The sequence below is a fragment of the Rhincodon typus genome, chromosome 23 (genome assembly GCF_021869965.1).
Source record: "Rhincodon typus isolate 14 chromosome 23, sRhiTyp1.1, whole genome shotgun sequence".
NCBI classification, from domain to species: Eukaryota; Metazoa; Chordata; class Chondrichthyes; order Orectolobiformes; family Rhincodontidae; genus Rhincodon; species Rhincodon typus.
The window spans coordinates 8,050,038-8,075,579 of NC_063354.1; the positions used below are offsets into that span (position 1 = coordinate 8,050,038).

General features: G+C 40.0%; 1 protein-coding gene across 5 annotated transcripts in view; it reads right to left on the reverse strand.

Moving 5' to 3' along the window:
- aspscr1 (ASPSCR1 tether for SLC2A4, UBX domain containing) overlaps nucleotides 1–9,278 on the reverse strand; it is a 210,698-nt gene extending 201,420 nt beyond the window's left edge. For 3 of the 5 annotated variants that reach the window (XM_048610706.1, XM_048610705.1, XM_048610704.1), the window contains exons 1-3: nucleotides 9,137–9,278; nucleotides 3,809–3,864; nucleotides 389–503 (exon numbers count right to left, since the gene is read on the reverse strand). In XM_048610706.1, coding sequence (XP_048466663.1) covers nucleotides 389–503; nucleotides 3,809–3,864; nucleotides 9,137–9,226 — 261 coding nt within the window. In that variant the 5' untranslated portion in view covers nucleotides 9,227–9,278. The remainder of the gene's footprint in view (nucleotides 1–388; nucleotides 504–3,808; nucleotides 3,865–9,136) is intronic. The other 2 variants (XM_048610708.1, XM_048610707.1) reach the window with 2 other exon arrangements.
- Between the last annotated feature and the right edge of the window lie 16,264 nt (nucleotides 9,279–25,542).

Here is a 25,542-nt window from a genome sequence, read left to right on the forward strand (position 1 = left end):
GTTGGGTAGACTACATTAAGCTTCATTTTGCCTCAAATCATACCATTTGCAACTATTTGTTGCCAAAATGGGTTAGAAGAAGAGCTTTTCCGTTCAATGACACTAACACTGCTTACTCTGATGAACAAAAAAGTTAATGAAGACTATTTTTTTTTTTAAATTATTCACTCAATATAAGAAATTAAACCTTTAAAAATGAGTAATAGCTATTCAACATGCAATATATAAAATATGTCACAAAAAAGAAAAAGCTAAATGATTGAAAAGCTTAATTAAAAAGGAACCTATTAAAGTAAATTGCAATTTGTAGGTGGTATATTTTTGAAAGTCTGGTTGTGAATGTTGTTCAATTAATAAATAACATTAGCAAATTGACCTGAAAATTTACCTTGCTCTCTGTTCCAGCATGCCGACGTGCAGTTGCAACCATCTCCAACTTGGCATTGTTAGGGACATTGGCAAACCGCCACTGCTGTGACAAATCCAAAATTGTTCTCTGGAACCTAGAATAAACCAACAAACTATCAATATTCTAATTTTATCACATATCAGTACATATTACTCATCCCTTCCAAACACCAAAGAGTTCAAGAGAATATTTTTAAGATTTCCAGTTCACTTTGCTGTTTTGGTTGTGTGGGTTGTAAGATTTATCCCAAGAATCTACAGATCATCATTATTTACAAGAATGTTAAAGTTACATTTGGAAGAATAATTTGTAGCAAGTAATATCAAAAGGTGTTTCTTTCGGGGTGAGACATATTGAACTGGCATTTAAAGCTACCACTTTAATCTATCCGAAGGGGAACGTTATTACAATCAGAATGCTGGAAGGAGAATGTATTGTCATCGATCCTTTATGTAACTCAAGAACATTTTGAGCGATACATGAAGAGTTCTTAAGTAGATATTAGCATACGTATGTGGATGTACATGGTTTCAGGTGAAACGGTGAGTGTATTTATTATGACGTACAAGATACACAATTGCTTGAGACAAGCTGAATGGACCAAACTGACTAGTTCAATGCAACACTGTTCATTTGTGCAGACAGAGACAGTTTATGAAACAGGGTATGTTCTGCTGCGATAAGTCATGGCTCCTTGTAGTCTGCCAGGATTGAAGTCACACTGATGTCCTGTGAAAAATCTATCAGATTGTTGTCACTGCAAAATCATTTCAACCAAGTTTCACACTGTTCTAAAATAAAACACTACATCAAAAAGAATGTTTATCATCCAATTAACACTGCTGGACCAACCACAAATAGAAAGTACTCCTTCTGGTGCAAAAATGCCACAACAAAAGGTACATGAAGATTGTCTGTCTTTCAAAGGACTTTTCTTTGTTCTCCTGAAATCTTTTTCCATGTCTACTACAGATGGACAAATGAAGAAATCCTTTTGCTGTCTCTGCATGTCAGAATCAGTTAAATTTACATAATATCCTTTTACATAGTTTAATCCACATCAAAAAAGATGACGTTCAATGAAGAATTCCAACAGTAAACCACATCAATTTGCAAGAAGGACTTCATCAATCTGCTTACAATTCTAGTAAAGCCAGAAACAAAAATGTTACGATCTAAACTTTTTCTTAGACCAAAATAAAAGTTATGAGCAACATGAAATAGTTGAAAGCCTGACACAATAACACTACAAAATCTGTTCTAATCCAGCTAAATCCTGGTCTGTAATGAACATTATAACAACTTACATCTACATCTCTAATAGAGCAGAATATCCCCAGGTGTCTTACAAAGGGCAGGGGGTAAAGACACCCAGAGAGACTGGGAAGGGTCTTTCACTTTAGCTAATTACTCTACCAACATTCATAGGGTAGGGAATGCACGATTAATGATGCAACAGGGCACGAGGGATATGGAAATAATGCTAGAAGAAATTACAGCACAAGGAAAGCCATGGAAAATTTGTAAGCAACAACACGGATTTTGAATCCAAAGCATCAGCATCAGCCTCCAAATACAAGGCCATTCAGTTTTATCACTAATAAAACAATGAGGGGAATCAAACATGCTAAGAATGCAGAACATGGAATCACAAGGAGGTTGACAAATGCGTGAAGGAGTAAAGAATATTAAAGATATGTAATAGGGATGGATGCAGAAGGATGGGAAGAACCTTGCAAGGGGCTTGGGAGACTAAAAGACTGCTTCTGTGTCCTAATTCTACATAAGTGTACATACAAAATTGTATGATGTAATAATGTAAAAAATTCTTGTGACAACCTAAACATACATAATGATGCTCAAACAGGACAGATATTTGCAGATCTTCTGCAAAATTACATACGGATGAGAAATAATGCTGGAAGAAAGAAGTATACATAGTTTTCCAGTAGAAAAGTGGCTCTGAGTTTAATCTAGTTGGATCTTACATGGCCAAAAGGTCCAATTGCTTTAAGTAAACAATGCCTTCTTCAAGTCACACAGATTTTACTGTGCTTCAGTTAGCAAACATTCAGGGTCGCATTTGTCCATCACCTTCAGTTCAATATCTATATCAAATTTTATTACGTATGCTATGCCAGACAAAGTGTTCAATTGCCCTAACCAGTCTATGCTGGAATCTTGTGTGATTTCTGACCTTAACATACAACACCAGGTTATAGTCCAACAGGTTTATTTGAAAACACAAGTTTTCAGAGCCTCACTCCTTCTTCAGGTCGTGAAGAGAGCGGAAGTATGAGACACAGAATTTGTAAGTAAAAGATCAAAGGATCACACCACTGATGAGGATGTGTTAAACAAACCTAAGATGCTGTTAAATCTTTAATCAATTAGAAGGTTTTAATTGATTAATATGTATATGTAAATCCCCGAATTCCTTTCAAGTCCTGAGAGAACTAAAGGTTTTATTAGTGTAAAGAAGAGGTGACATTTTAGGTCAAACTATGCATGTTAGGCATGAGACCTTGTTTAGATGCTGTTTGTGTTTTGGTTTGAAGTCAGACTGGTTTTATTTCTAAAGTAGAAATTTATAAAGCGCCACATTGACTGACTGTCTATAAATTGTGTGCTTTTTGAACAAAATAGAATGTATCTGCAAAAATAAATAACAAAATTAATACAGTATATAGAAAATCATTAAGAATATATGAACATCTATCTCAATCTGAAAACTGTTATATGGAGGATCAACTTAAGATCTTAAGTCTATTTGCTGTGACTAAACACAAGCATGAGACTGATTTAATTTATTCAATTTATGTTACCATGGAAGTTGCCAGACTGATCTGGTGCCACATATTCACAAGTACATGGTAGTCTGCAAAGTTTCCTCACCTACAGCAAGTGAGCCAAATTACTCAAGCATGTATTTATTTGCAGTAACTAGGCTTTATGGTCTTAAAACGGAACAAGCCAGATTCAACTTTGCAGCAGAATACCCCGTTATAAAGCAGCATGCCTGACTGACTCGAAGCATAATTACACCAAAGGATAGCTGTAATTATTTTGCAAATACGAAACATCATTATAAAGAGATTTCTCAACAAATTCTAAAAACAGTCATAAATGGGTACAGCAATTTGCATTAGATGCCAGGGTGTCAACAATCCACTGTTTCGATCTTCCCTCCCATAGATTTAACTATGACTATCACAAAATTTAGGTTAATCTGAAATCAGCAGGATGCTGTACATAAAGGTTAACTATTTCAACACAAAAGACAATAAAATAAACTTATAACCACAAAGAAATAGATTGGCAGCATTTCTCCCAGCACATTTGTATTCCGAGATAAAAATCAGTCTTTATTAGAAGTTCACTAGCTTTAAAGGTTCTTACTTGAGACCATATTCCTTGGGATCCAATTTCTGTTTTCTACACACCTCTTCTAAAACCTAATGAACAGAAAAATATAATGACAAATAACATTCATTTTGCATTAGAAAGATAAATCATTTTTGGCTGTAGAATAAGATAAGTTTGAATTATAATAGGATTCTCTTCAGTGGCAAAGTCAGATGAAAATTAAAATGAAAAATGTACCTTTTTCTTATTTTACTTGACTGATGACCGGGGTTCAAATCAAAGTTCAGTGCAGCAGTATCTATCCAACACTGCCTAACTTGAACTAAACCACAACTCTTCAGATATCTACAAATAAATTCCAAAAGCCCATATAACCTCTCTATCTCTGTCCGGGTTTACAGACAATGGGTGCTGCTTCCATATCATTTTGAAAATTCAACATTCAATATTTTTTTCTATACTTGCCAACTAGTAGCATATTACTTTCATTATTTTGCATTCTTAAACAGTTTTCTGTAAAAACAATTTTCCTCGAGAAACAAGTGTTGTACTTCAACAATTGATGAAGAGGTTTCCACCAGAAGTAGGTCAATATTTATCATACATCTTTGGCATAGGAATATTTGGCAACACTTTTAAAATATCCAGTGGGATAACAGCAGCACAAGTATAATATTTAGCTTTTCCTTGTTTTGTTTTTGGAGTCTGATTTCCACATACACCTTAAGTACTTGCTTCAAATTGATTTTACATAGTACACAAATCATAAAGCAGTTACATCTGATAATCTAGGGATGGTGATTATGTTTTCACATTCTTAACCAAGCAGCAATTTTAGGATTAGACATATCAGATTTTTCAGTGTGCTAAGCAGAAATAACCTAAACAATAAACTGGCTGTGAAGTCAAGTATATTTTGTTGCAACTTTGTATAATAGATCTATTAAATTTCTTTCCAGCTCCAATAATTATGCAGCGGTGGAGTCCATAACAGATCTGAAATTCTAATAAAATTTTTGTCATAATTTATTAAATGATAGAATTATCAACATTTTCAGAACTAAAATGTGACAAATGACTGCATTATTATGAAGTAATTATGGCCTGAGTTCTTGGTTCTTATAAACATATCAGCACTGAGTAAATAAGGTAGCTATAAATTTATTTGTTCTGGTCAAAAAGTTTAGAACAAGGAGGTAGAACCTCAATTTTAAAGTTGAGCTATGCAAAAATAATCTCAGAAGTACTTCTTCACATTATAAAAAGTGGTGGAATTTTGAAATTCTCTCCCCAAAAAGCAGGCGACGCTGGGAGTCAATTAAAAAATTCAAAGCAGAGATGTTAGTTAACTTTGTTAGGTAAGTACATCATGAATTTTAGAAGATAGATGGAGTTAAGATAAATTCATCTATAATTTGTTTGAATAGGACAGGTTCAAACAGGTAAGTAAACTTCTGTCTCCAGTTAGCTAATCTATACAAAATGGACAAAATGTTAAACTTAGGCCCCATGTGTTTGCTTTGATTTTTTAAAAACCTAAACACTTCTACCAAAAGAGCAGGGAGTTCTCTGTGGGCTAACCAACATTCCTCCCTCAACCAACAACACAAAAAGATTTAACTGGTCAATCCTTTCATGGTGTTTGTGGTACCATGCTGCGTGCAAATTGGCTGTCGTGTTTGTCTACAAAAGGAACTACACTTCAAAGGTCAATTCATTGGTCACAAAGTACTTGGGGATGTTTTGAACACATAAAAGGAACTATAAATAGAAGTTTTTTCTTCCCTCTTTTAGATTTAGTCTGCCAAAGAAAATGTATTTAAAATTGGTAACCACATCATCTGCACATCGAGAGCATGAAGCAGACAAAGAATTCCATCTTCCCTACGAATGCAAGCAACTCTCAAGAAAGCCCCATCCGAAACCAGCTGGCAGAATTAAAACTTTGAAGTTTACAAAACATGTAAAGAGAAGTTGAAAATGGGGATATTGTAACTTTGCAAGTTGTGCATTCGAGCAGTGGGTTACTCAACTCAGCCCAAAAGCAGGGCAGCTGGCAAGCCAGAGAACCAAGGGGTATCTTTTATGAAAATAGTTTCATTATTTCAAAAGGGTTGGCATATGAAAGAAAAGGTATTTAAAGTTTGAAAACAGCTGCATTTTAACCATTAACACAAGGAATAAGAAAGAATTTACAACCCACCAGCAATATATTGTAAAGGTAAATAATTAATACAGAATTACGTACGAGTAACGTATTGTTATATTTGTCCCTTCCTCCTCCACTCCCAACACTTCCAAAGCATCTTCCCATGCAATCACAGAAAGTGCAACACTTCCCCATTTACTTCCTCCCTCTTCACTATCCAAGGCCTCAGACAGCATTCCACGTGAAGCAACAATTTACTTACACTTCACCCAATCTAGTCTACTGTCCACATTCGTTGCTCACAATGTGGTCTCCTCTACAATTGGAAAACGAAATGCAGAATGGGTGACCACATTTGGAACACTGTGAACAGATTTGGGTCCCATATCTAAGGAAGGATGCACTGGCCTTGGAGGGGTTCCAGATGAGATTTACAGGAATGATCCCGGTAAGCGGTTGGGTCTGAAATCTATCGATTTCAGAAGGATAAGGGGAGGGGATCTGATTGAAACTTACAGAATACTGATAAGTCTCAATAGAGTAGACATGGAGAAGATTCAGCCACTAGTAGGAGTCGAGGACCCAAGGGCACAGCCTCAGAGTGAAGCATGAGGCTTTAGAACTGAGATTAGGAGGAATTTCTATAGCCAGAGGGTGGTTAATCTGTGGAACTCATTGCTGCACAAGGCTGTGGAGGTCAAGTCTTTGAGTGCATTTAAAACTGAGATACAGAGGTTCTTGATTATTAAGGGGATCAAGGGTTACGTTGAGGAGGCAGGAGAATGGAGTTGAAAAGCATATCAGCCATTATCAAATGGAGCAGACTCGATCGGTCAAATAGTCTAAACCTGCTCCTATATCTTACGGTCTTTGCAGAACATCTACATACTGTCCATAAAAATTATTCCAAGGTTCAAATTGCCTGCCACTTCAACACACCATTATGCTCCCTGGCCAACCACTGGGATTGGAATCCCCACCACTGCCTACCTGCACTCACCTACCACCATCCCACCTACCTTCCCCTGCCCCACTCCTCCTCCCTCTATTTATTTGAGCTCCCTTCCCCCTCCCCCATTTCTGAAGAAGGGTCCTGACCCAAAACGTCAACTTTCCTGCTCCTCTGATGCTGCCTGGCCTGTTGTGTTCATCCAGCTCCACACTGTGTTATCTCTGACTCCAGCATCAGCAGTTCTTACTATCTCTGATTTTTATCTCAGGCCTGCTGCAATGCTCCAATGAGGCTTAGCAAAAGCTGGAAGAAGAGCATCTCATTTTCCGTTTGGGAACCCTACTACCTTCAAGAATCAATATCAAGTTCAATAATTTTAGACCCTGATCACCTCGTTCCAATGTCATTTACCCCCACTCTCCAAGTCCCATCATGACATGGGCTCCTTTCAACATTGCCAACCCATTTTAACCTACTCATTGACCCCATCATCAGCTTTTCTCCCTCCCTGGCTTACAACAACCATCTTTTGTCTGCCTAATTTCCTTTCTCTCTCTGTTCTCTGCTTCCACCTATCTGCTCACTCCCTTTTCCTCCCACCCCGTCATCAACATAAATACCACCTTTTCCTAGTTACTATCAGTTGTGAAGGGTCACTGGGCTCAAAAAGTTAAGACCATAGAGATGTGCAGCATGGAAACAGACCCTTCGGTCCAACTCGTCTATGCTGACCAGATATCCTAAATTAATCTGGTCCCAATTGCCAGCATTTGGCCCATATCCCTCCCAAAGCCACATCTCAAACCCTTCCTATTCATATACCCATCTCGATGCCTTTTAAATGTTATAATTGTACCTACTTCCTCTGGCAGCTCATCCCATACACGCACCACCATCCGTTTGGAAAAAGTTGTTCCTTAGGTCCCTCTTAAATCTTTCCCCACTCACCTTAAACCTATACGCACTAGTTTTGGGATCCCCTACTCTGAGGAAAAGACCCTCACCCTATCCTTGCCCCTCATGATTTTATAAGCTACTATAAAGGTCACCACTCAGCCTCTGACACTTCAAGGAAAATAGCCCCAACCTATTCAGTCTCTCCCTATAGCTCAAACCCCCCAATTCAGGCAACATGGGAAACTAGGCCATTTGGCCCATTGAGTCTGCTCCACCATTCGATCATGGCTATCTCAACCCATTCTCCTGTCTTCTCCATATAACCCTTGATAACTTTACTAATTAAGAACATCTCAGTCTTAAATATAGTTAATGACTTGACCTCCTCAGCCCTCTACAGCAATGAGTTCCACATATTAACCACTCTCTTGCTGAAGAAATTCCTCATCTGAGTGCTGAAGGGTTATCCTGTCACTCAGAAGCTGTGGCCTCAGGTCCCCATCTCTCCTACTAGTGGCAACATCTTCTCCACATCCATTCCATCCAAGCCTCTCAGTATTCTGTTAGGTTTCAATCAAATCCCCCTCATCTTTCTTAACTCCAGTACAGACCCAGGGTCCTAACCGCTTTTCAGTTGACAAGCCCTTCATCCCCAGGTTCATTCTTGGAAACCTCCTCTGGACCCAATCCAACGCTAACACATTCTTCTTCTTTAAATAAACGGCCCAAAACTGCTCGCAACACTCAAAATGCAGTTTGACCAGAGCCTCAGACTGCCTCAGCAGTACATCTCTGCTTTTGTTTTCTAGCCCTCTTGAAACAAATGCTGACATTGCACTTGCCTTCCTGCCAACTGAACTTGTTAGCTCGTGTTAACTGCATGTTAACTCGGCTTACTCTCCAGAGATACTGTGAGATCTGATTTTCTCCTATAGTTTGTTTTTCTTCCAGATTGTTATATATGTAGTATGAAGGTAAATTAACAGAATAAAAAGTTGTGTAACCCAGATCAATATGTTGTTTTATATACATCATGAAGGTGATTGACAAAATAAAAACGTATGTAGCCCACGATCAGCATATTGTCTAATATATAGTATGTAGCTGAAACATTAACACAGAATTTAAAAACGTGGAAGTCACCAACAATATGCTTTTTTTGTACATAGAATGAAAGTAAATCAGATTAGGATCTATGGTCAATAAACATTTGCAAGCTTAATATTGCCATTGCCTGTGTGAGGGGAGGTCTGACTCAGCTCCAAATGCCAAGGCCCGGTTTACCAGGGTATATGGGTGGAAACAGAGGAATCCTTCCCCTGAAATGCGGCTGTCAGGAGCAGGGATCCGGGCCGTCTCTCACCTGTAGCAGCGGTGTACTCGCCGCCACTCTCACCTGCTGCCGCCTGCCATTCGGCGCCAGCACCGTAACCGCCGCCGCCATCATTGCCATCCCCCTTCAAGCGGAGCTGAAACTGGCACAATGCGCACGCGCCGAGGACGAAGACAAGCTGCGGACGTCGACCTCTTTCAGTCACAGCGTGCTCGTTCCCCCCGGAGGGACCGCGCACGCACGCGTAACCGACCTCCCGGGGAACGCGCACGCCATGACTGATCGAATCACCATCCCCCACACCCCGCCTCCGTAGCTTTCCTTACCCAATGCAGCCCGTCCTGCCAACGGCTGCAACCAGTCCAGCCAATCACTGTAGGCAGTCCAGCCAATCACTGCAGCCAGTCCAGACAAACTCTGGTGCCAGTCCAGCCAATCATGCAGCCTGCCCAGCTAATCGCTACAGCGCGTCCAACCAATCACCGCAGCCAGTCCAGCCAATCACTGCAGCCAGTCCAGCCAATCACTGCAGCCAGTCCAGAAAATCCAATCACGTGGAAAATCAATGAGTCAAATATTCCCCAATCTAACCAATCAGTGCAGTCAGTCCAGTATGTCCAATCACATTAACAATCAACCAGTCAAGGGATCCTCATCCCAGTAAATCACTGCAACAGCCCAATGTGTCAAATCACATTAAGAATCATTTCTGAAGAAGGGTCTAGGCCAGCAACATCAGCCTTCCGGCTCCTCTGATGCTGCTTGGCCTGCTGTGTTCATCCAGCCTTGTTATCTCAGATTCTCCAGCATCTGCAGTTCCTACTATCTCTGAAACAACATTAAGAATCGACCAGTCAAAGAATCCCCAGCCAATCACTGCACCCAGTCCAGCAAATCCAATCACATCAGGAATCAACCAGTCAAAGGGTCCCCAGCCCAGACAATCACTGCAGCCATCACAGCAAATCCAATCATATCAATAGTCAACCCCACAAAGGATTCTGAGCCAATCCAATCACTGCAGCCAGTCTAAAATGTCATTTTCACATCAAGAATCAACCAGTCAAAGAATTCCCCAGCCCAGCCAATCATATCAAGCCAATCGGTTCATGAGACCCCCCCATCCCCCAGCTCAGCCAATCAATATATTGAGCATAAATTTAATACTAAACTTGGAAGAATTTTAAACTGTGGGGAGGACCATGTGGAACTCCAAAAGGGTATTAACAAGTTGGTTGGGTGGGCAGATAGATGGCAGATGAGGTTCAATGCAGAGAAATGTGAGGTGATGGCCAGAAGAATGGTGAAAGGCAATATAAAATATGGGGTACAATTCTAAAGGGGGTGCAGGATCAGAGGGACTTAGGTGTATTTGTGCACAGAAGGTGGCAGGACAAGTGGAGAGAACATAGTATCCTCAGCTTAACTACTCTTGGCATAGTGTACAAGAGCAAGGAGGTGATGTTCAACTTGTAACAGGCACATCAGACCTTGTCAACTTTAAGTGTATTAAAGTCTATCCAAGATTTCCACCTTATTAATTTTGAACTCTTCTAGTGACAGAATAACCTGCTCAGTCACCATGGCCCAGACAGCATCCTTCTCTTTTGTAAAGACAAATGCAAATTATTCATTTAAAACCTCGCCATGCCCCTGTTTGGTTTCTAATTGGCCCTATTCATCCTTTATCTATCTAATCTTTTACTATTAAATGTCTATAGTAGGCTTTAAGATTCCCCTTTATGTTAGTTGCTCGTCTTTTCTTATAATTCTTCTTTGCTTCTCTTATTTGTTCTTTCATCCTTTCTTGTTGGATTGCACACATACTACTGTAGGTAACTCTACTGAGTGCAATGTAGGAACACCGATGTCCCTTACACAATCAGTATCCTAGTCTATTTTGAGTAATTCAAATCCCCCATTGTTACAAATCTATGATGTTGGCACTTCTCTTTAATTTCCCTGCAGATTCGTTCCTCTATGTCCTTTCCGCTGGTTGGTGATCAATAGATTACATTGAACAATATAGTTGTACCCTTTTTATTCTTCATTTCTAATCAAATTGACTCTGTACTTGAACCCTATGAGACATTCTGTGTCTCCAGCACTGCAATGCCCTCCTTAACCCATGAGAGGGACTCCAGAATCCCCAGCAGGACTCCAGCACTACCTGACAGTTTCCCTTGGACTGCCTGGTTGTCACACTTTCCCTTTCTTCCTCCAGTCCCTTAAAGTGCAGTATGGCCACCTCTGTAAATGTGCTATCGACATAATTCAGCCTTCTGAATGTGCCACAGTGTCTCCAGTCGCCGCTTGATCAGTAGATCAGGTAATTAAACTTTATTAGATTCCTGAAGGTATTTTTACAAAATATCACACCTCAATGTGATGAACAGAAAGTGAATGACTCCACTCAGCAAATCTCTTGTTGTTATACTTGAGTCTTTGATGTTTTCTATGTTCAGAGATTAACTGCTGGGGGTTCAATTGCACCAACCTGAGTAACAGAATGTAAAAAGTAAGTTTAATCAAAAAATGTTGTTTTGCAAATTTAGTTGTCGATGGTCAGCATCCATACATCAGAAAAGGTAGGTGTCATGCATTAACCATGGGAAAATGTCTTTCATGTACAACAACAACTTATATTGACACAATAACATCAAAAATGGTCTATGACTTTGTGGTTATATAATGGATGTTAAGTTGTCAAAGAAGCACATATTGGGATGAGGGACCAAAAACTTGCTCAGAGGTGGATTTTAAGGTAGTCTTAAAGGAGAAATTAGAAGTGGAGAGGCAAAGGCGTTTGGTCAGGAAATTTCAGAGCATTACGAACAAAAACAGGAATTGCTGGAAAAACTCAGCCCGTCTGGCAGCATCTGTGGAGAGATATCAGAGTTAATGTTTCAGGTCCAGTGTCTGTTCTTCAGAACTGATGGTAGCCAGGAAAATGTTGGTTTAAATGCAGAAGCTAGGGTGGTGGTTGGGGGTTGCCCAAAGAGAGAGAAAAACAGTTGGACAGACAAACAGACAGTGAATAATGGTCAGCCTAGGAGAACAAATAGCTGCTAACAGGGACTATTAGTGGCTAACAATGGATTGAGTGTAATAGCAAACTATGTGATATCAAGACCTGGTGTGTGGAGGTGGAGGAAAGCGTGGGGAAGGTGCTCAAGCACAAAAATTGTTCTGGATATTGAGTCCAGAAGGCTGTAGAATTCCCAAGCAGAAAATGAAGTGCTGTTTTTCGAGCTTACGCTGAGCTTCACTGGAGCACTGCAGCAAGCCTGAGACAGATATGTTGGCCAGGGAAAATGGTAGTTTGTTGAAGTAGCAGGCAATGGGAAGCTTGGGCTCTTTCAGCATTAGGCCTGGAGGTGCAAAGACAAATGGCTGCCAAAGTTGGAGCCAAGGGAGGGGAGGAAGCACATGAGTCCAGAGTTGGAGAAACATCGAGTTCAGGGAGGCTGCAGGGCTGGAAGTGGTCACAGATTTGGGGGAAGAGGGTACTAGATCATGAGGAGATTTAAACATGCGAATGAAAATTATCAATCAGAGTAGCTGGGAGACCAGGAGCCAACATACATCAGTAAGGATGCGGGTCAAGGGTGAATAGGAATTAGGATGTGGCAACAGAAGTTTTGGTCTGTCAAAATTTATCACGAGTGCAAATTAGGTGACTAACTAGGAAGGCATTAAAAAGTCAAGTCTAGAGGTGACAAAGGCAAAGATGAGTCTTTCAGCAGGTCTGAAGGAGGATGGGAAGTGGGTATTATTATAAAGGTAAAAGTAGTTGGTGTTTGTGATACAGAGAAACATGGCACGAGAAGCTCAGTTTGCAGACAAACAAGATGCAAAGACTGTAATTGATTTATTTTAACCTGATGTAATTAAAACTTGTGTCCACAATTAAATATCCTTTCTGTTTTCTGTTTCCAGTGTATTCTTTGGAATCTGCAATTTCCATCTTGTTTTGATTGCTAATTTGAGAGCATTTAAAAATAATTTTGGTTCAGGATTTTGATTTTAACATCTGCCCAAGTTAGAGTATCCCAAATTATTAATCATCAGATATGGGAACTCTAATCATTTCTCCCCTTTGTTGCTCAATGATCAGAGAAGACAGTTGTACATGTCCACTGTTTAGTTAACTCCAGTGTTCAAGTTTGCAAACCTTCATGGTGAGATGGTTTAAATGCATATTGTGAGGTGCAATTTACTCACTGAGGCAGCTAGTTTTCCTTAGCAGATGGAATTTAGGTAGCTATCTCCCAATAGTCCTCATAAAATGATTATCAAGGTAGCAGGCATTCTTGTGAGAGGTTTGTAACATAATAAGGAGCATTGGTTTATTATATGCAAATAGAAAATAAATTATAAAAAGAAATAACATTTTGAACATGTGGCATTTATATCAGAAGCCCAAAGGCATCCAGTAGGGTAATCAACACAAAAAAGTTTTCAAGTACCAAATGGTCGCAAACTATTTAAACAATTTCTAGTAACAGAGGTAAAGAAAGTGTAATAAAATTACTTTTAACTTTGGAGTTGTCCAGTGAGAAATCAGTGGTGTTACTAAACCTGCAGATTAAGATCAGTTAAAGTTTATGAAACAGTACTCAGGAGTGAAACACTTGAAATCATCTTTTATTAGTTTGGTCTAGTGGTGATATTATATATATATAGATGTATATCTCAATGTCAACTTTGACTGAGGTTTATAACAAGGATAGAGTAGTGGTGCTGAAACTAGCTGGACAGCATGAGGTGAAAACTCCAGCAGGATTCCTACATCTAATTGTTTATTTCCCAAAAAGAAAATTTGTTCACAAAAATTTGTTTCAATTACAGTTCATGTTGGACATTGCAGAAAGTACAACACAGCCCATGTTATTTCCATATAACATGTGTCTCACTGAGGTGCCTTAATACAATTGCCATTACAGTTGATACTTACAATATATATTCCATGACAAAGATACTGCCTAAAAGGGTTGTGCAGTTTCCAGCTGCTTTTTTTTAAATCACAGGATAAGGGCATCGCTGGCCAGGCAGCATTTATTGCCCATCCCTAATTGCCCAGAGGGCAGTTAAGAGTCAACTACATTGCTGTGGATTTGGAGTCACATGTAGGCCAGACTAGGTAAGGACAGCAGTTTCCTTCCTTAAAGGACATTAGTGAACCAGGTGGGTTTTTCCAACAATTGACAATGGATTCATGGTCATCATTAGACTCTTAATTCCAGATTTTTTAAAATTGAATTCAAATTCCACCATCTGCCATGGCAGGATTCAAACCCAGTTTCCCAGAACATTATCTAGGTCTCTGGATTAACAGTCTAGCAATAATACTATGAGGCCATTGCCTCCCCGGCCTGGTATGCTATGGTAGGTGAACCTTAGACAGGAAAAGGACAGCATTCTGTTTTCCCCAGTATATCTTTGTAGCAGCTGTCCCAAGCTTCAGTGCGTCCCTCAGTGCATTGTCCTGGACCTTGAAACATCCCAGTCTATATCACTCGCTCATGGATAACTCTTTGCCCTGGAAGACCAATGGGTTCAAAGAGCCAAGAGAGTATCTTTCACCAAGCTTATGTTCATCTTGGAGATTATCTGGGGATACTTCATACAGCACAAAGTCCTGTATGAGAGAGTTGCTCAGGATGAACCTCAACGTTTAACAATGCATCTCTTTCCAGACCTGTTTGCAAAGGCACATTCCAGAAAGACGTACATGCCGATTCCTTCCCCGCAGCGGACATCTCAAAGACAATGTTTGAGTGGATGTGAGGGGGTGGTGAGACTGTGGACATGCAGGATGCATCTGATAGGAGTGTCGTTCTCAGCACCAGCCAAACTACATTTACAAAAGTTCTTATGAGGAGGCATTCTGCCAAATTACTTTGACAGCCTGCTCTGTGAACCATCTGAGAGGATCCATCATCTCCTTTGTCTGCAGGAACTTGAGAATGTTATGCATGGACCACAGCCCAATGGACTTGTGGTCAAAAGTGTTCTTTTGCATTAATCGCTTCACAAGCGACAGGTGGTATGGCACAATTCAATTGCATTGAGTGTTCTGCTTCAACATGGCCAGTCCCATCCATCACAACACCAGAAGCATACAGAAATTCAACCCAGAGTGACAATTGGCAGTTGGTATGCTGAGGGTCTCTGGATGTATCCAGAGAGGTGGCCAATTGTTCTGTTCGTGGAAAATCTCATGCATTTGAAGTTGAATGAGGATAGGGTCTGGCTCAGCAATAATGCTGTCTGTGGTCAAAGAACCTGCTGCCATTCATTGTCCAGTAACATGTGGGAGGAGTAACTACTAACAGGTCACTGAGGAAAGCTATTTGTGAATTCAGAATTATTCTACTTCATTAATACTGAGCAAACCATTCAAACTTTTACCTTTGTAAAAAGTAGTTAAAATGACAGGAAACAGCAACAACATATAAGGGTGGTCAATACAGCCTCCTGGTGAAAGAAAATAGAGTATTTAAGACGCTCAGAGAAAAACTTTTCAGATGTGTTTTCCCTAATTGCCCTTTATAATTTTATTTGCAAACAGACTACCTGACCTGTGGTTGGTTGGCATTTCCAATTATGTTGCTTCGTGCGCTCCAACAATGTTGGATTGTGCTTGATGCACTCAATGGCCTTTTCCTGTTCACCCATTTTCATTTGTTTGCCGACTGCGTTCTGCAGCAAATCATCAAACACGGACAAAATGAAATCACAAAATTCTGGGGGAAAACTCAGCAGGTCAGACAGCAGCTTGGTGAGAGATATCAAATTAACATCTCAGGTCGTTGACCCTTTGTCAGAAATGAAAAAAAAGCTAGAGATGAAACAGGCACTTCGGAGACAGGACGCGGCAGAGAGGCACGAACGAAAAGGAAGATTTGTGATAAGATGTAAGGCAGGAAAGATTAAATGACAAAAGGGACGATGGTGATAGAACCATTGATTCATGGAATCGTACAGCACAGAAGGAGGCCAGTGAGTCCATTATGCCTACGGCACTCTCTAAAAGAGCTATCCACTTACTCTCATTTATCTTCCCTTCCCCCATACGAAATTTCATTTTATTTTTCCTTTTCAACTATTTAACCATTTACCTTTTAAAAACTAATTGCAAATCCTGCTCTCTGCACTGTGAGACAGTGCATGTATGAGCTGATCATGGGATCACCTCCATTATTTAGAGAATATATTAAATATTCTGCCGTCTGTAGCATTTTGCTCAGTGAGAAATAAAGCATTTACCGTTTCAATGGGGAAGGAGCTCTGTGGACCACTCTCGTTAATGATACCACATTTCGCTCAACTATCGTGTATGATGGCTTCCGTCTGGTCAGTGTTTTTTGTAAAGCAAGTGCCTATTCACTTAATTCTAACGGTATTAAAGCTGTATTGTGTGCTTTTGTGCAATGGGCTTGGAAGCTAGCCAGTGGCACTCTGCACCTGTTTCTGATGATGCGCCCGTCTGCGTCTAATGACTGCATTTCTTGTCTATTCTCTTTGATGTAACCCGATCCATACATTTCCATATTGTGGGATTTGAGGATCATAAAACCACATTTGAAGCACGTGCAAATCAAAAATAACCAGAGAAGGAGGTCGCAAGGTCACATTTCAAATTGCATATGCAAAATATGTACAGTAATATGTAGATTGAAACCACAACAACGCGAGCGCTGAAAGAATGAAGTGTGGAAAATGATTACCATTCAGCACCATGCATTAGTTGCAATCCTATTTAATTGAAATACAAGGAACAAAATTTAAACTTAAGGAGAATAAACACTGTTCTCAATTGGAATCTGCCTGTCAGTTGGATTAAATTGATACAGATCTACCTATGAGACAACATTTGTGCTCTGACAAACTACAGCTCAACTTTGCATCATAACTTTGCATGTCAGCTCGGTTTCAGAAACAATTGAATTTTATGCCTATTGGTTGTGGTTATCCCTTTATGCTGCAAATCTATAATGCTTGGATAAATATGTCACAAACCCCTTGCCAACATTTTTCGCTGATGCTAATTTAGAATGTTAGCGTAACAGCACACAGCTTAAATAATATCCAAAAGCAAAATAATTTAGAAACTTGAAATTTAAAACAAAATACTAGAGAAAATGAGCAGGTTTGGTAGCATCTGTGGAGAAAAAAAAGCAAAGTTAGCATTTCAGATCTGAGATCTTTTATTAGAACATGATGATACCAAAATACATTCATTAACAATCAGTATCAAAACTGTGAGCTATCCATTCACTTTGCAGTTGCAGGCAGTTATGCCATTATATTTGGCCATTATATATGATATGCTATGATAAGCTATGATAACAAACTTAATATAAAGAGATTGGATGGCTATGTTGAGCCAAATATTTTGTATGGTTCCAGTCTGCAAGCTCAAATAATATTAAAGTAAAAACAGAAATTAATGGAAATTTTCAACACATCTGGCAGAGTCTTTCAAGAGAGAAATATAATGAACGTTTCAGGACTGAACATTCCATGGGAATTGAATAAAGCTAGAACTGCCACAGGCTTTGAGGAAGTATTCTATAGAGACAAGGAAAGGGTGGGAGGTTGGTGGGGTGTGATGGAGGAACAACAAAAGAGAAGGTCTGCAGTAAGGTGTAAATCAGGAAAGATTAAATGACAAAAAGAATGATGGTGCAAGGCAAAATGGGTGGTAATGGGACAAGTAAAGTGTCCTTTCCGGGGGCAAACCTGGGCAAAATGTATGGAGACAACAAGGTGCAGGGCTGGATGAACACAGCAGGCCAAGCAGCATCATAGGAGCAGAGAGGCTGACGTTTCGGGCCTAGACCCTTCATCAGAAAAGGGGGAGGGGAAGGGGGTTTTGAAATAAATAGGGCCCTTGAGGTTTGTCCGGAGGGAGGAGGGTAACTTCTTCAGGTTAGGCATCCTTAGAAGAGGCTTCGCAGTGGGGTTAAAATCGAATCAGAGATAGTAGGAACTGCAGATGCTGGAGAATCCGAGACAACAAGGTGCAGGGCTGGATATGGAGATCCTGGGCTGCCCAAATGTCAGGATTCCCTTCTTGACCTCCAAGGTTAAGTAGAAAGGAACTCACTGCCCAATAATAGGCATTGGCTTGGTTGCAGGAATTACTGGAAAGATGACAGATTTAGACATCAGTCTGCCTTTTGCCTTGACTCCAGAATTTTTGTTAGGATTTATTCCCTTAGCCTTCAACTCTCCTGATGTATCCACAAGACTGTGAAGCTATTTAGCCATATTTGGAGTTTAGTTCCTGAGTTCCACGATGTGTCCAGAAGCCATGAAGCTGGCACACTGCATATCTCAGGGCCAAACATCATCTGCATTCCTCTGAAGATATAGCTCGGGGCTGCAAGGTACCAAGTTTCCAACTGTTACCACGAGGAAACACAGCTGAGAACTTGCCGATAGAAATGCTTCTTAATGGCAGGGAGAGACTCACAACATGTGCTGAAAATGAGAAGCAAACGGGCACACAAAAACAGAAAGCAATACTAACATGCTTCACTCCCAGGCCAGATGCTTCGCATCAATATCTTGGACACACAGTAGGCTTTCAAGTCCTCTTCAGAAAGAACATGTGACCACTTACATACCAGAACTGACAGGCAACTGCAACTGCTCTGTCTTGCTCACCTGAGATTCAAGACAAAAGTGCATTAAATTATCAGCAGAGAGTTGCTCCATGCTGTCAAGGCAACACTAATATCCCATACAGAAGAACACATTCAGTCCCAAATGGACTTTTTCACATTTGTAAAGAGTTTGGTTTGACCATCAACGTCAGGAAGACAAGTGTTGTGTTCTGGAGTGTTACCTTATCAAGTGGGGCAATTGACAGGCGAATACTGAAGCAGCAATTTTAAAGAAAAAAAACAGTGAACATTGCCCTTGTGGGAAAGCCATAAGGTGATTGTTTTGGAATGAAGTGGACACAGGTGGACCTATGGGAGATACACAGGGCTGGCTGGGATGGGGGTAAATGTGCTGGGTTTGGATAAAAATGATGTCACAGGAAAATTGTGAGTTGGTGAGTGACTGCTGTTAGGGACTGAGTGTGAAGTGCTGAAATTGAGCAACTTAATTATTTTTACCAACCTGCAATTACCTGCATGATAGTTATAAAGAGATTTTAGCATCAAGAGAAATAAGAAATTAATGATTCATCATTTATCTTATTCTTAGGTTTATTGGATCTTAAGTAGTGAAAAGAGACATTAATTTATTTAATAATTAATTAATCATACAACGTAATAATAACAAAGATGACAAGGCAGGTGGTGTGTTGCGATTGCAGTATGTGGGCATGCCTGGACATTGGTGTGATCCAAGGCAGTAAGTATTTGCAACTCAAGTAATTTCAGCTCAGAGTTTATGAGCTAGAGGCCAATCAACAGACACTGCAGCAGATCAGGGAGAGAACCATCACCTGGACATTTTATCACAGGAGGTGGTCACACCCCTTAGGATAGAATCTTCCGAGTTGATCACTGGTCAGAGAAAGAAGGTCTGGCTATGAATTAGGCAAGCACAGGGATCTGGTGGGCAAGAATCTAATAGCAAATCAAATGATAAGGCTAGAAGCTGCAAATAATAAAATGGCCAAACTAAAGGCTCTGTATCTGAATGCATGTGGCATTTGTAACAAAAGAGATGAACCAACAGTAAAAGTAGATATAAGGAAACAATACGATAGATATTACGGAGACATGGCTACAGGATTTTACAGAGTGGGACGTGAATATCAAAGGGAATATGCAATTTAGGAAGGACAGGAAACTCAGAAAAAGTTGACCAGTGGACCAGTTAATCATGTTCCAAGCCCAAACTAGAGGTCTAGCCTAAGTTCAGGAAAGCAGGATGTAAAAGTGGTTTGAAATTGACAAAGGCAGGAAGTCACTTATGGGCGTGGTGGAAAGATTCCATAACAGTACTCATATAGTAGGATTGAATATAAAAGAACATATATGGGACTTTGTCAGAAAGGTATGGTGATAATCATAAGGTATTTTAATCTACATATAGACTAGAAAAATCAGATGGGCAAAGATAGCCTGGATGAGAATTTTGTGGACAGTTTCTTAGAATAACATCTTCTGGAGCCAACCAGAGAATAGGCTACACTATCCCTGGCATTGTATAACAAGATAGGATTAATAATGATCTCATAGTGAAGTTGTCCCTAGCTAGCAGCAACCATACTGTAATTAAATTTTACATTTAGCTTGACAAAGACAAAAGTGAGTCCAAGAAAAATGATTTAAACTTAAAACAAGGAAATTATGAGGACATAGAAGCAAAACTAGCTAAAGTGAACTGACAAATTAGGTGAAAGGATATGGTAAGAGATGCAGTTGTCAACATTTAAGGCAATGTTCCAGATTGTCAGATGCAAAAAACTGCTAAAAATACTGAAGAGGGAAAAATTAGAGTACAAGAGATAGCTAGAAAGATCAAAGGAGGTAGTAAGAGTTTCTATAGACATCGAAAAAGAAATGAGTTAACAAAGGAAGCATTGAGAATGAAAGCCCTATTGAAAGTGAGTCTGATGAATTAACAATGAGAAATAAGGAGTCAACAGATTAATTGTACACATATTTTACATCAGTCTTCAGTGTAAAGGATACAAGTAACATCTCAGAAATTGCTGTAAATCAGGAAATGGAAGGGAGGGATGAACTCAAGAAAATTGCAATCACTTGGAAGTGGTACTGAGTGTATTGTCAAAATTATAGTTGACAAGTGCCCAGGACCTTATGGATTTACCGCTGGAGTCTTGATAAAAATGGCTAGTGAGAGCTGATACATTGATCTTAATTTCTCCAAAATTCCCTAGATTTAGAGAAGCTCCCATTAGATTGATAAACTGGGATTTTTTCCAAAAACTGAAGGACTTAGAAAACAGGAAACTATAGGTCAGTTGGTTGTTATAAGGAAAATGTGAGAAGCCATAATGAAAGAGGTTATAGCAGAACAGATGAATGGCAACTGCATACCCAAGGGCGTTCTTTATGGAAAATTGGCCACTGGGTCACAATCTCCAGAGCATCTATATATCTCTGCTATATGAACGTCTACAAACCGGACACGAAGATGTTGGGTATTGACGCTGACAGCTGGCATCAGCTACTGATGGCTGTAATCTCTGGAGGTTCACTGTATGGAGGGGTGTTGGAAGGGCTGAGCTGGAAGAGGAAAGCCCATCTGGCTGCAAAAAGGGGCCAGAGAAAACAGAAACCAACAAATCATGGTCTTTCTCAGCACACTATTCCTCTGCAGGAAATTCAGCGTGGATTGCGATGCCTGAGCACTGAGTAAAGCTTGAGGTGGAATTGGCAACCTCCAGGCAAAAATGCAATCTCCAGACAAGAGTGCAACCTCTAGAGTTTTGGCTCAGTCAGCAGTCCTCTTGCCTCCAAGTCAGAAGGTTGTGGGTTTAAAGTCCACTCAAAAAAACTGGCTAGAAAACTCAAGAGAACTAGGCTGATGCTTCAGTGCTATTCCTGAATGAGGGCTGCAATGTTGGAAGTATCATGTTTTTGACAATATCAAATAAAAGACCTGTCTCATTTTACAGGATGTCAGAAAGGATCCCGTGGCACTTTTCCTTTAAAAAAAAAAGCAGTGGTGTTTTCCCAGATTTCCTGGCTAATATTTATCCCTCAACTAACACCTCTAAAGTATCTGGCCGTCTCTCCATTTTTGGCTTTGCGCTATGTGCAATTGGCTGCTGTGTAGGCTGCATTATAACAGTTGCACATCAAGAGGACTTCATAGACTGTTGGGACACCCTGAGAATACAAAAGACACTATTTAAATAAAAGCGATTCTTTATTTAATTTTTAACCCATTGTCAGCAAAACATACATGGACTGATGAATATTTGAGGAGCGTCTGATGCTGGCTGTGCTGTGTTGTGCGACAATGCTTCTTTCTGGAATATATTTTGTACATTACAGAATGTGTCATGCTCTCAGCATTTCCATTTCCATTGGGTTTCCATCTGCAAATAATTTAGACAGATTACTTTGGGATGGTTTCTTCTGCTGATGAAACAGAAGCAGAGTTGGAGGAGATAATGAGTGACAGCACTCAGCTCCTTGGGTTACCACATGTCTACATCCATGGAAACATCTGTTTGAAGTTCCCAATTAATAACTCAACATGTGAAGGCTCTTTGAATCACTTTCCAAAATTTACAGGTAGAACAATCGCTGTCTTCGTAGGTTCAGATCAAAAATATTTCTGAATGGGACTGTTGCATTAATGATATTACCTGCACCACACAGTGTAGATGCAGCCACTTTTAAGAATCAATCTGTAATATATATTCCACTTTGTGGACATGAATCATTATTAATTTCCTGTAACGTCAATATTTAAAACTTATAGTTTGCAAAGAACTAAATGTATTTCTGAAAACAGAAACTGAAATCTATCCTTTCTAAAATGGTAGGATGTACTTTATATATGCATATGAAAATAATAAGATTTTCACAGCTTATTAAAAGACCATAAATGTCTCAGCTAACACATTGTAAACCATATTTGGGTAAGAGAAATATTGTACCCATTTAAAAATGTCAAACATATTTATCTGGTGAATTGTTGAATCATTCTGTTTAAATCCTCCTTATAATTGGACCACTTTGATCTAATATAATGGATCCCATTTAAGATAGACTCTGACAAGATCAAATACATGTTAAATAAACTTCCCGTGAAAAAATGAGGTTGGTCTTATCAGGGCTCCACTGTGCCACTTTGAGGTTGGTTTTGCTGTAGACAGGCTCAGTCGGGTGGCTTTTGAAGTGGCTATTGTAGTCTAATAGTATTTTCCAACAGCTGTGTTTCACGTTCTCGAACCTTCTGTCTAATCCTTGATCTGACCTGCAACACATAGCTACCAGCTTTAATTTGGAATCTGCAATGCTGCAATATTACTCCTGAAATAGGACTGCTTAATGATGTTTACTCTGGGGACGCAGGGAGCAAGCAAGACTGAAAAACACTAAAGCATGCAGTGAACTTCCCTAATTTGTCCCTTCCTCTTCTGAAGCTGTCAGTGCCTTTTATACCTGCTGTTTTCCAATGACTCACATTATGGGTTATGTTTCATATGTGAAGCTGGACAACATTTAACAGCTTTCTTTCCAACCACACACACTATCACAACCCAATTAAACAATTTTCTCACCAGTTTCTACACAATGCACGTCAATAAAGGTGATCAGGTGTGGAAATGTTGTTGCAGAGGTCAATAGGAGCACCTCTACCATTACCCTGCCAACAAAAGTCAAGCCAGAGATCAGACGAGCAAACTTTGATTCTGAGTATGACTATGATTCACCTTGAAGCATTATTCACTGGCTGTTTCCTTTCAATTTGTTTTAATTTTGTGTAAATAGTGACCTGTTTGCAGTCTGGATCTACTTTCAAGGATCTGGCTCATCTGTCTACGCACAGAGTATCCTTACAGCTAGTAATGAAGCTGAATTGGGCTGTCTGGAGTGGGCGGAAGGGGCAGAGATTTTGGGGGTGGGCATGTGAGTAGGGATTTTGGGGTGGGGTGCATTGTGGGGTTTGGCGTTTGACCAGTGTGATAGAAAAGTTGAAATGCTGAGTTTGGTAGCCTAGCAGTCTTGTGTGTCAAAGCGGGAGACTGAAGACAGGTGAAAGAGATCAAATACATGTTAAGGTGAGAGAGGTCCCTTTTGAGAAAGCCAGAGGCAAACTTCCAAAATCACCTTGGCTGACCTCAGAATGACTGGTGGTGTTAGTGGATGAATGAACGAATGGTTTTCGTGTCTCGTGTCACGTGTACTTTGCTGCAAAATATACAGTAAAATGCAGCAAAAAGCTTCCACTGTCCCCATGATCCGGCACCATTTTGAATAGTTTAAGAATAATTTAAAAAAAACCAAAATGTAAGGTTTAAGGAGAGCCCATAACCTTTCCACCAATAGGGGCAGCACGGTGGCTCAGTGGTTAGCACTGCTACCTCACAGCACCAGCAACCTGGGTTCGCTTCCACCCTCAGGCAACTGTCTGTGTGATGTTTGCACATTCTCCCCGTGTCTGTGTGGGTTTGCTCCCACAGTCCAAAGATGCACGTGTTAGGTGGATTAGCCATGCTAAATTGCCCATAGTGTTCAGGGATGTGTAGATTAGGTGGGTTATAGGGGAATTGGTCTGGGTGTGACACTCTGAGGTTTGGTGTGGACTTATTGGGCCTACATTCTACACTGTAGGCCAGTGCTGGACCCAACCAACATTGAAGTTACTGCTCTTCAGGTGCCATCTTTTGCCACTGGGCCTACCTTGCCAACATCACCTTTGCTAGTCAATGCCATGGAAGAACCGTATTTTAACTCAGTGGTTCTTGAACTATGGTCCACACGCTACAGGGGATTAGTGGACATTTTCCGAGCAGATCACAAAATAACTGAATGGTGGTTAGAATGGGCTTAAGTGCTATCCTAGAGAAGAGAGCAAAGTGCAGATGTCACAGTAAAGGGTGGGCTGGCTGTATCTGACCTGGAGCGAAGAATGTACATGCAAGTGAGCTGAGAACAGTACAGAAATAACCAAGACCCTAAATTATCAAGTTTAGTTGAACATTGTTCAAGGAACAATAGCCCTTTAAACTTTTTATCACTGCACACTGTGCAGCAAGAAGCAGTCATACCCATCTCACTGACACAAGAGCCGAAGAAGTAGGAGCAGAAGGAGACCATATACGTATGAAGATACAAATCAGGAGCAGAAGTTGGTCATTCAGCCCCTTGAGTCTGCTCTGCTACTCAATGTGATTATATCATATTGATCAGCTTGTAACTTCAAATCTACATTCCTGCCTATCCCTTTCAACATCTTGCTTGCCAACAATCTATCTACCTCTGCCTTAAAGATATTCAAAGACTCTGCCTCCAACAGAAAAGCCAGTTTGAAAGACTGACAACCCTCTGAGAGAAAAATATTGTCCTACTTCTGTTTTAAATGTGTGACCCCTTATTTTTAATCAGTGACCCTTAGTTCCAGGTTGTCCCACAAAATGATACATTCTCTTCACATCTGTCCTCTCAGAATCTCTCAGATCTTTAATGTAACCATCAACTACCCTCTGAATCTTCTAAACTCTACCAGATACAAGTTGAACCTGTTCAACCTTACTTCACAAGAAAATGTGCCTTTTCCAGGTATTTGTGAAGCAAACCTCCCTGACCTGTCTCCAATGCATTTACAGCCTTCCTTAAATAAAGTGACCAATACTGTGCATAGACTGGAGTGTTCTTAACAGCTGAACCATTACCTACCTACTCCGGTATTCAATTCCACTTGCAATAAATGATTACATTCTATTTGCTTTCACACTTATTTGCTGTACCTGCATC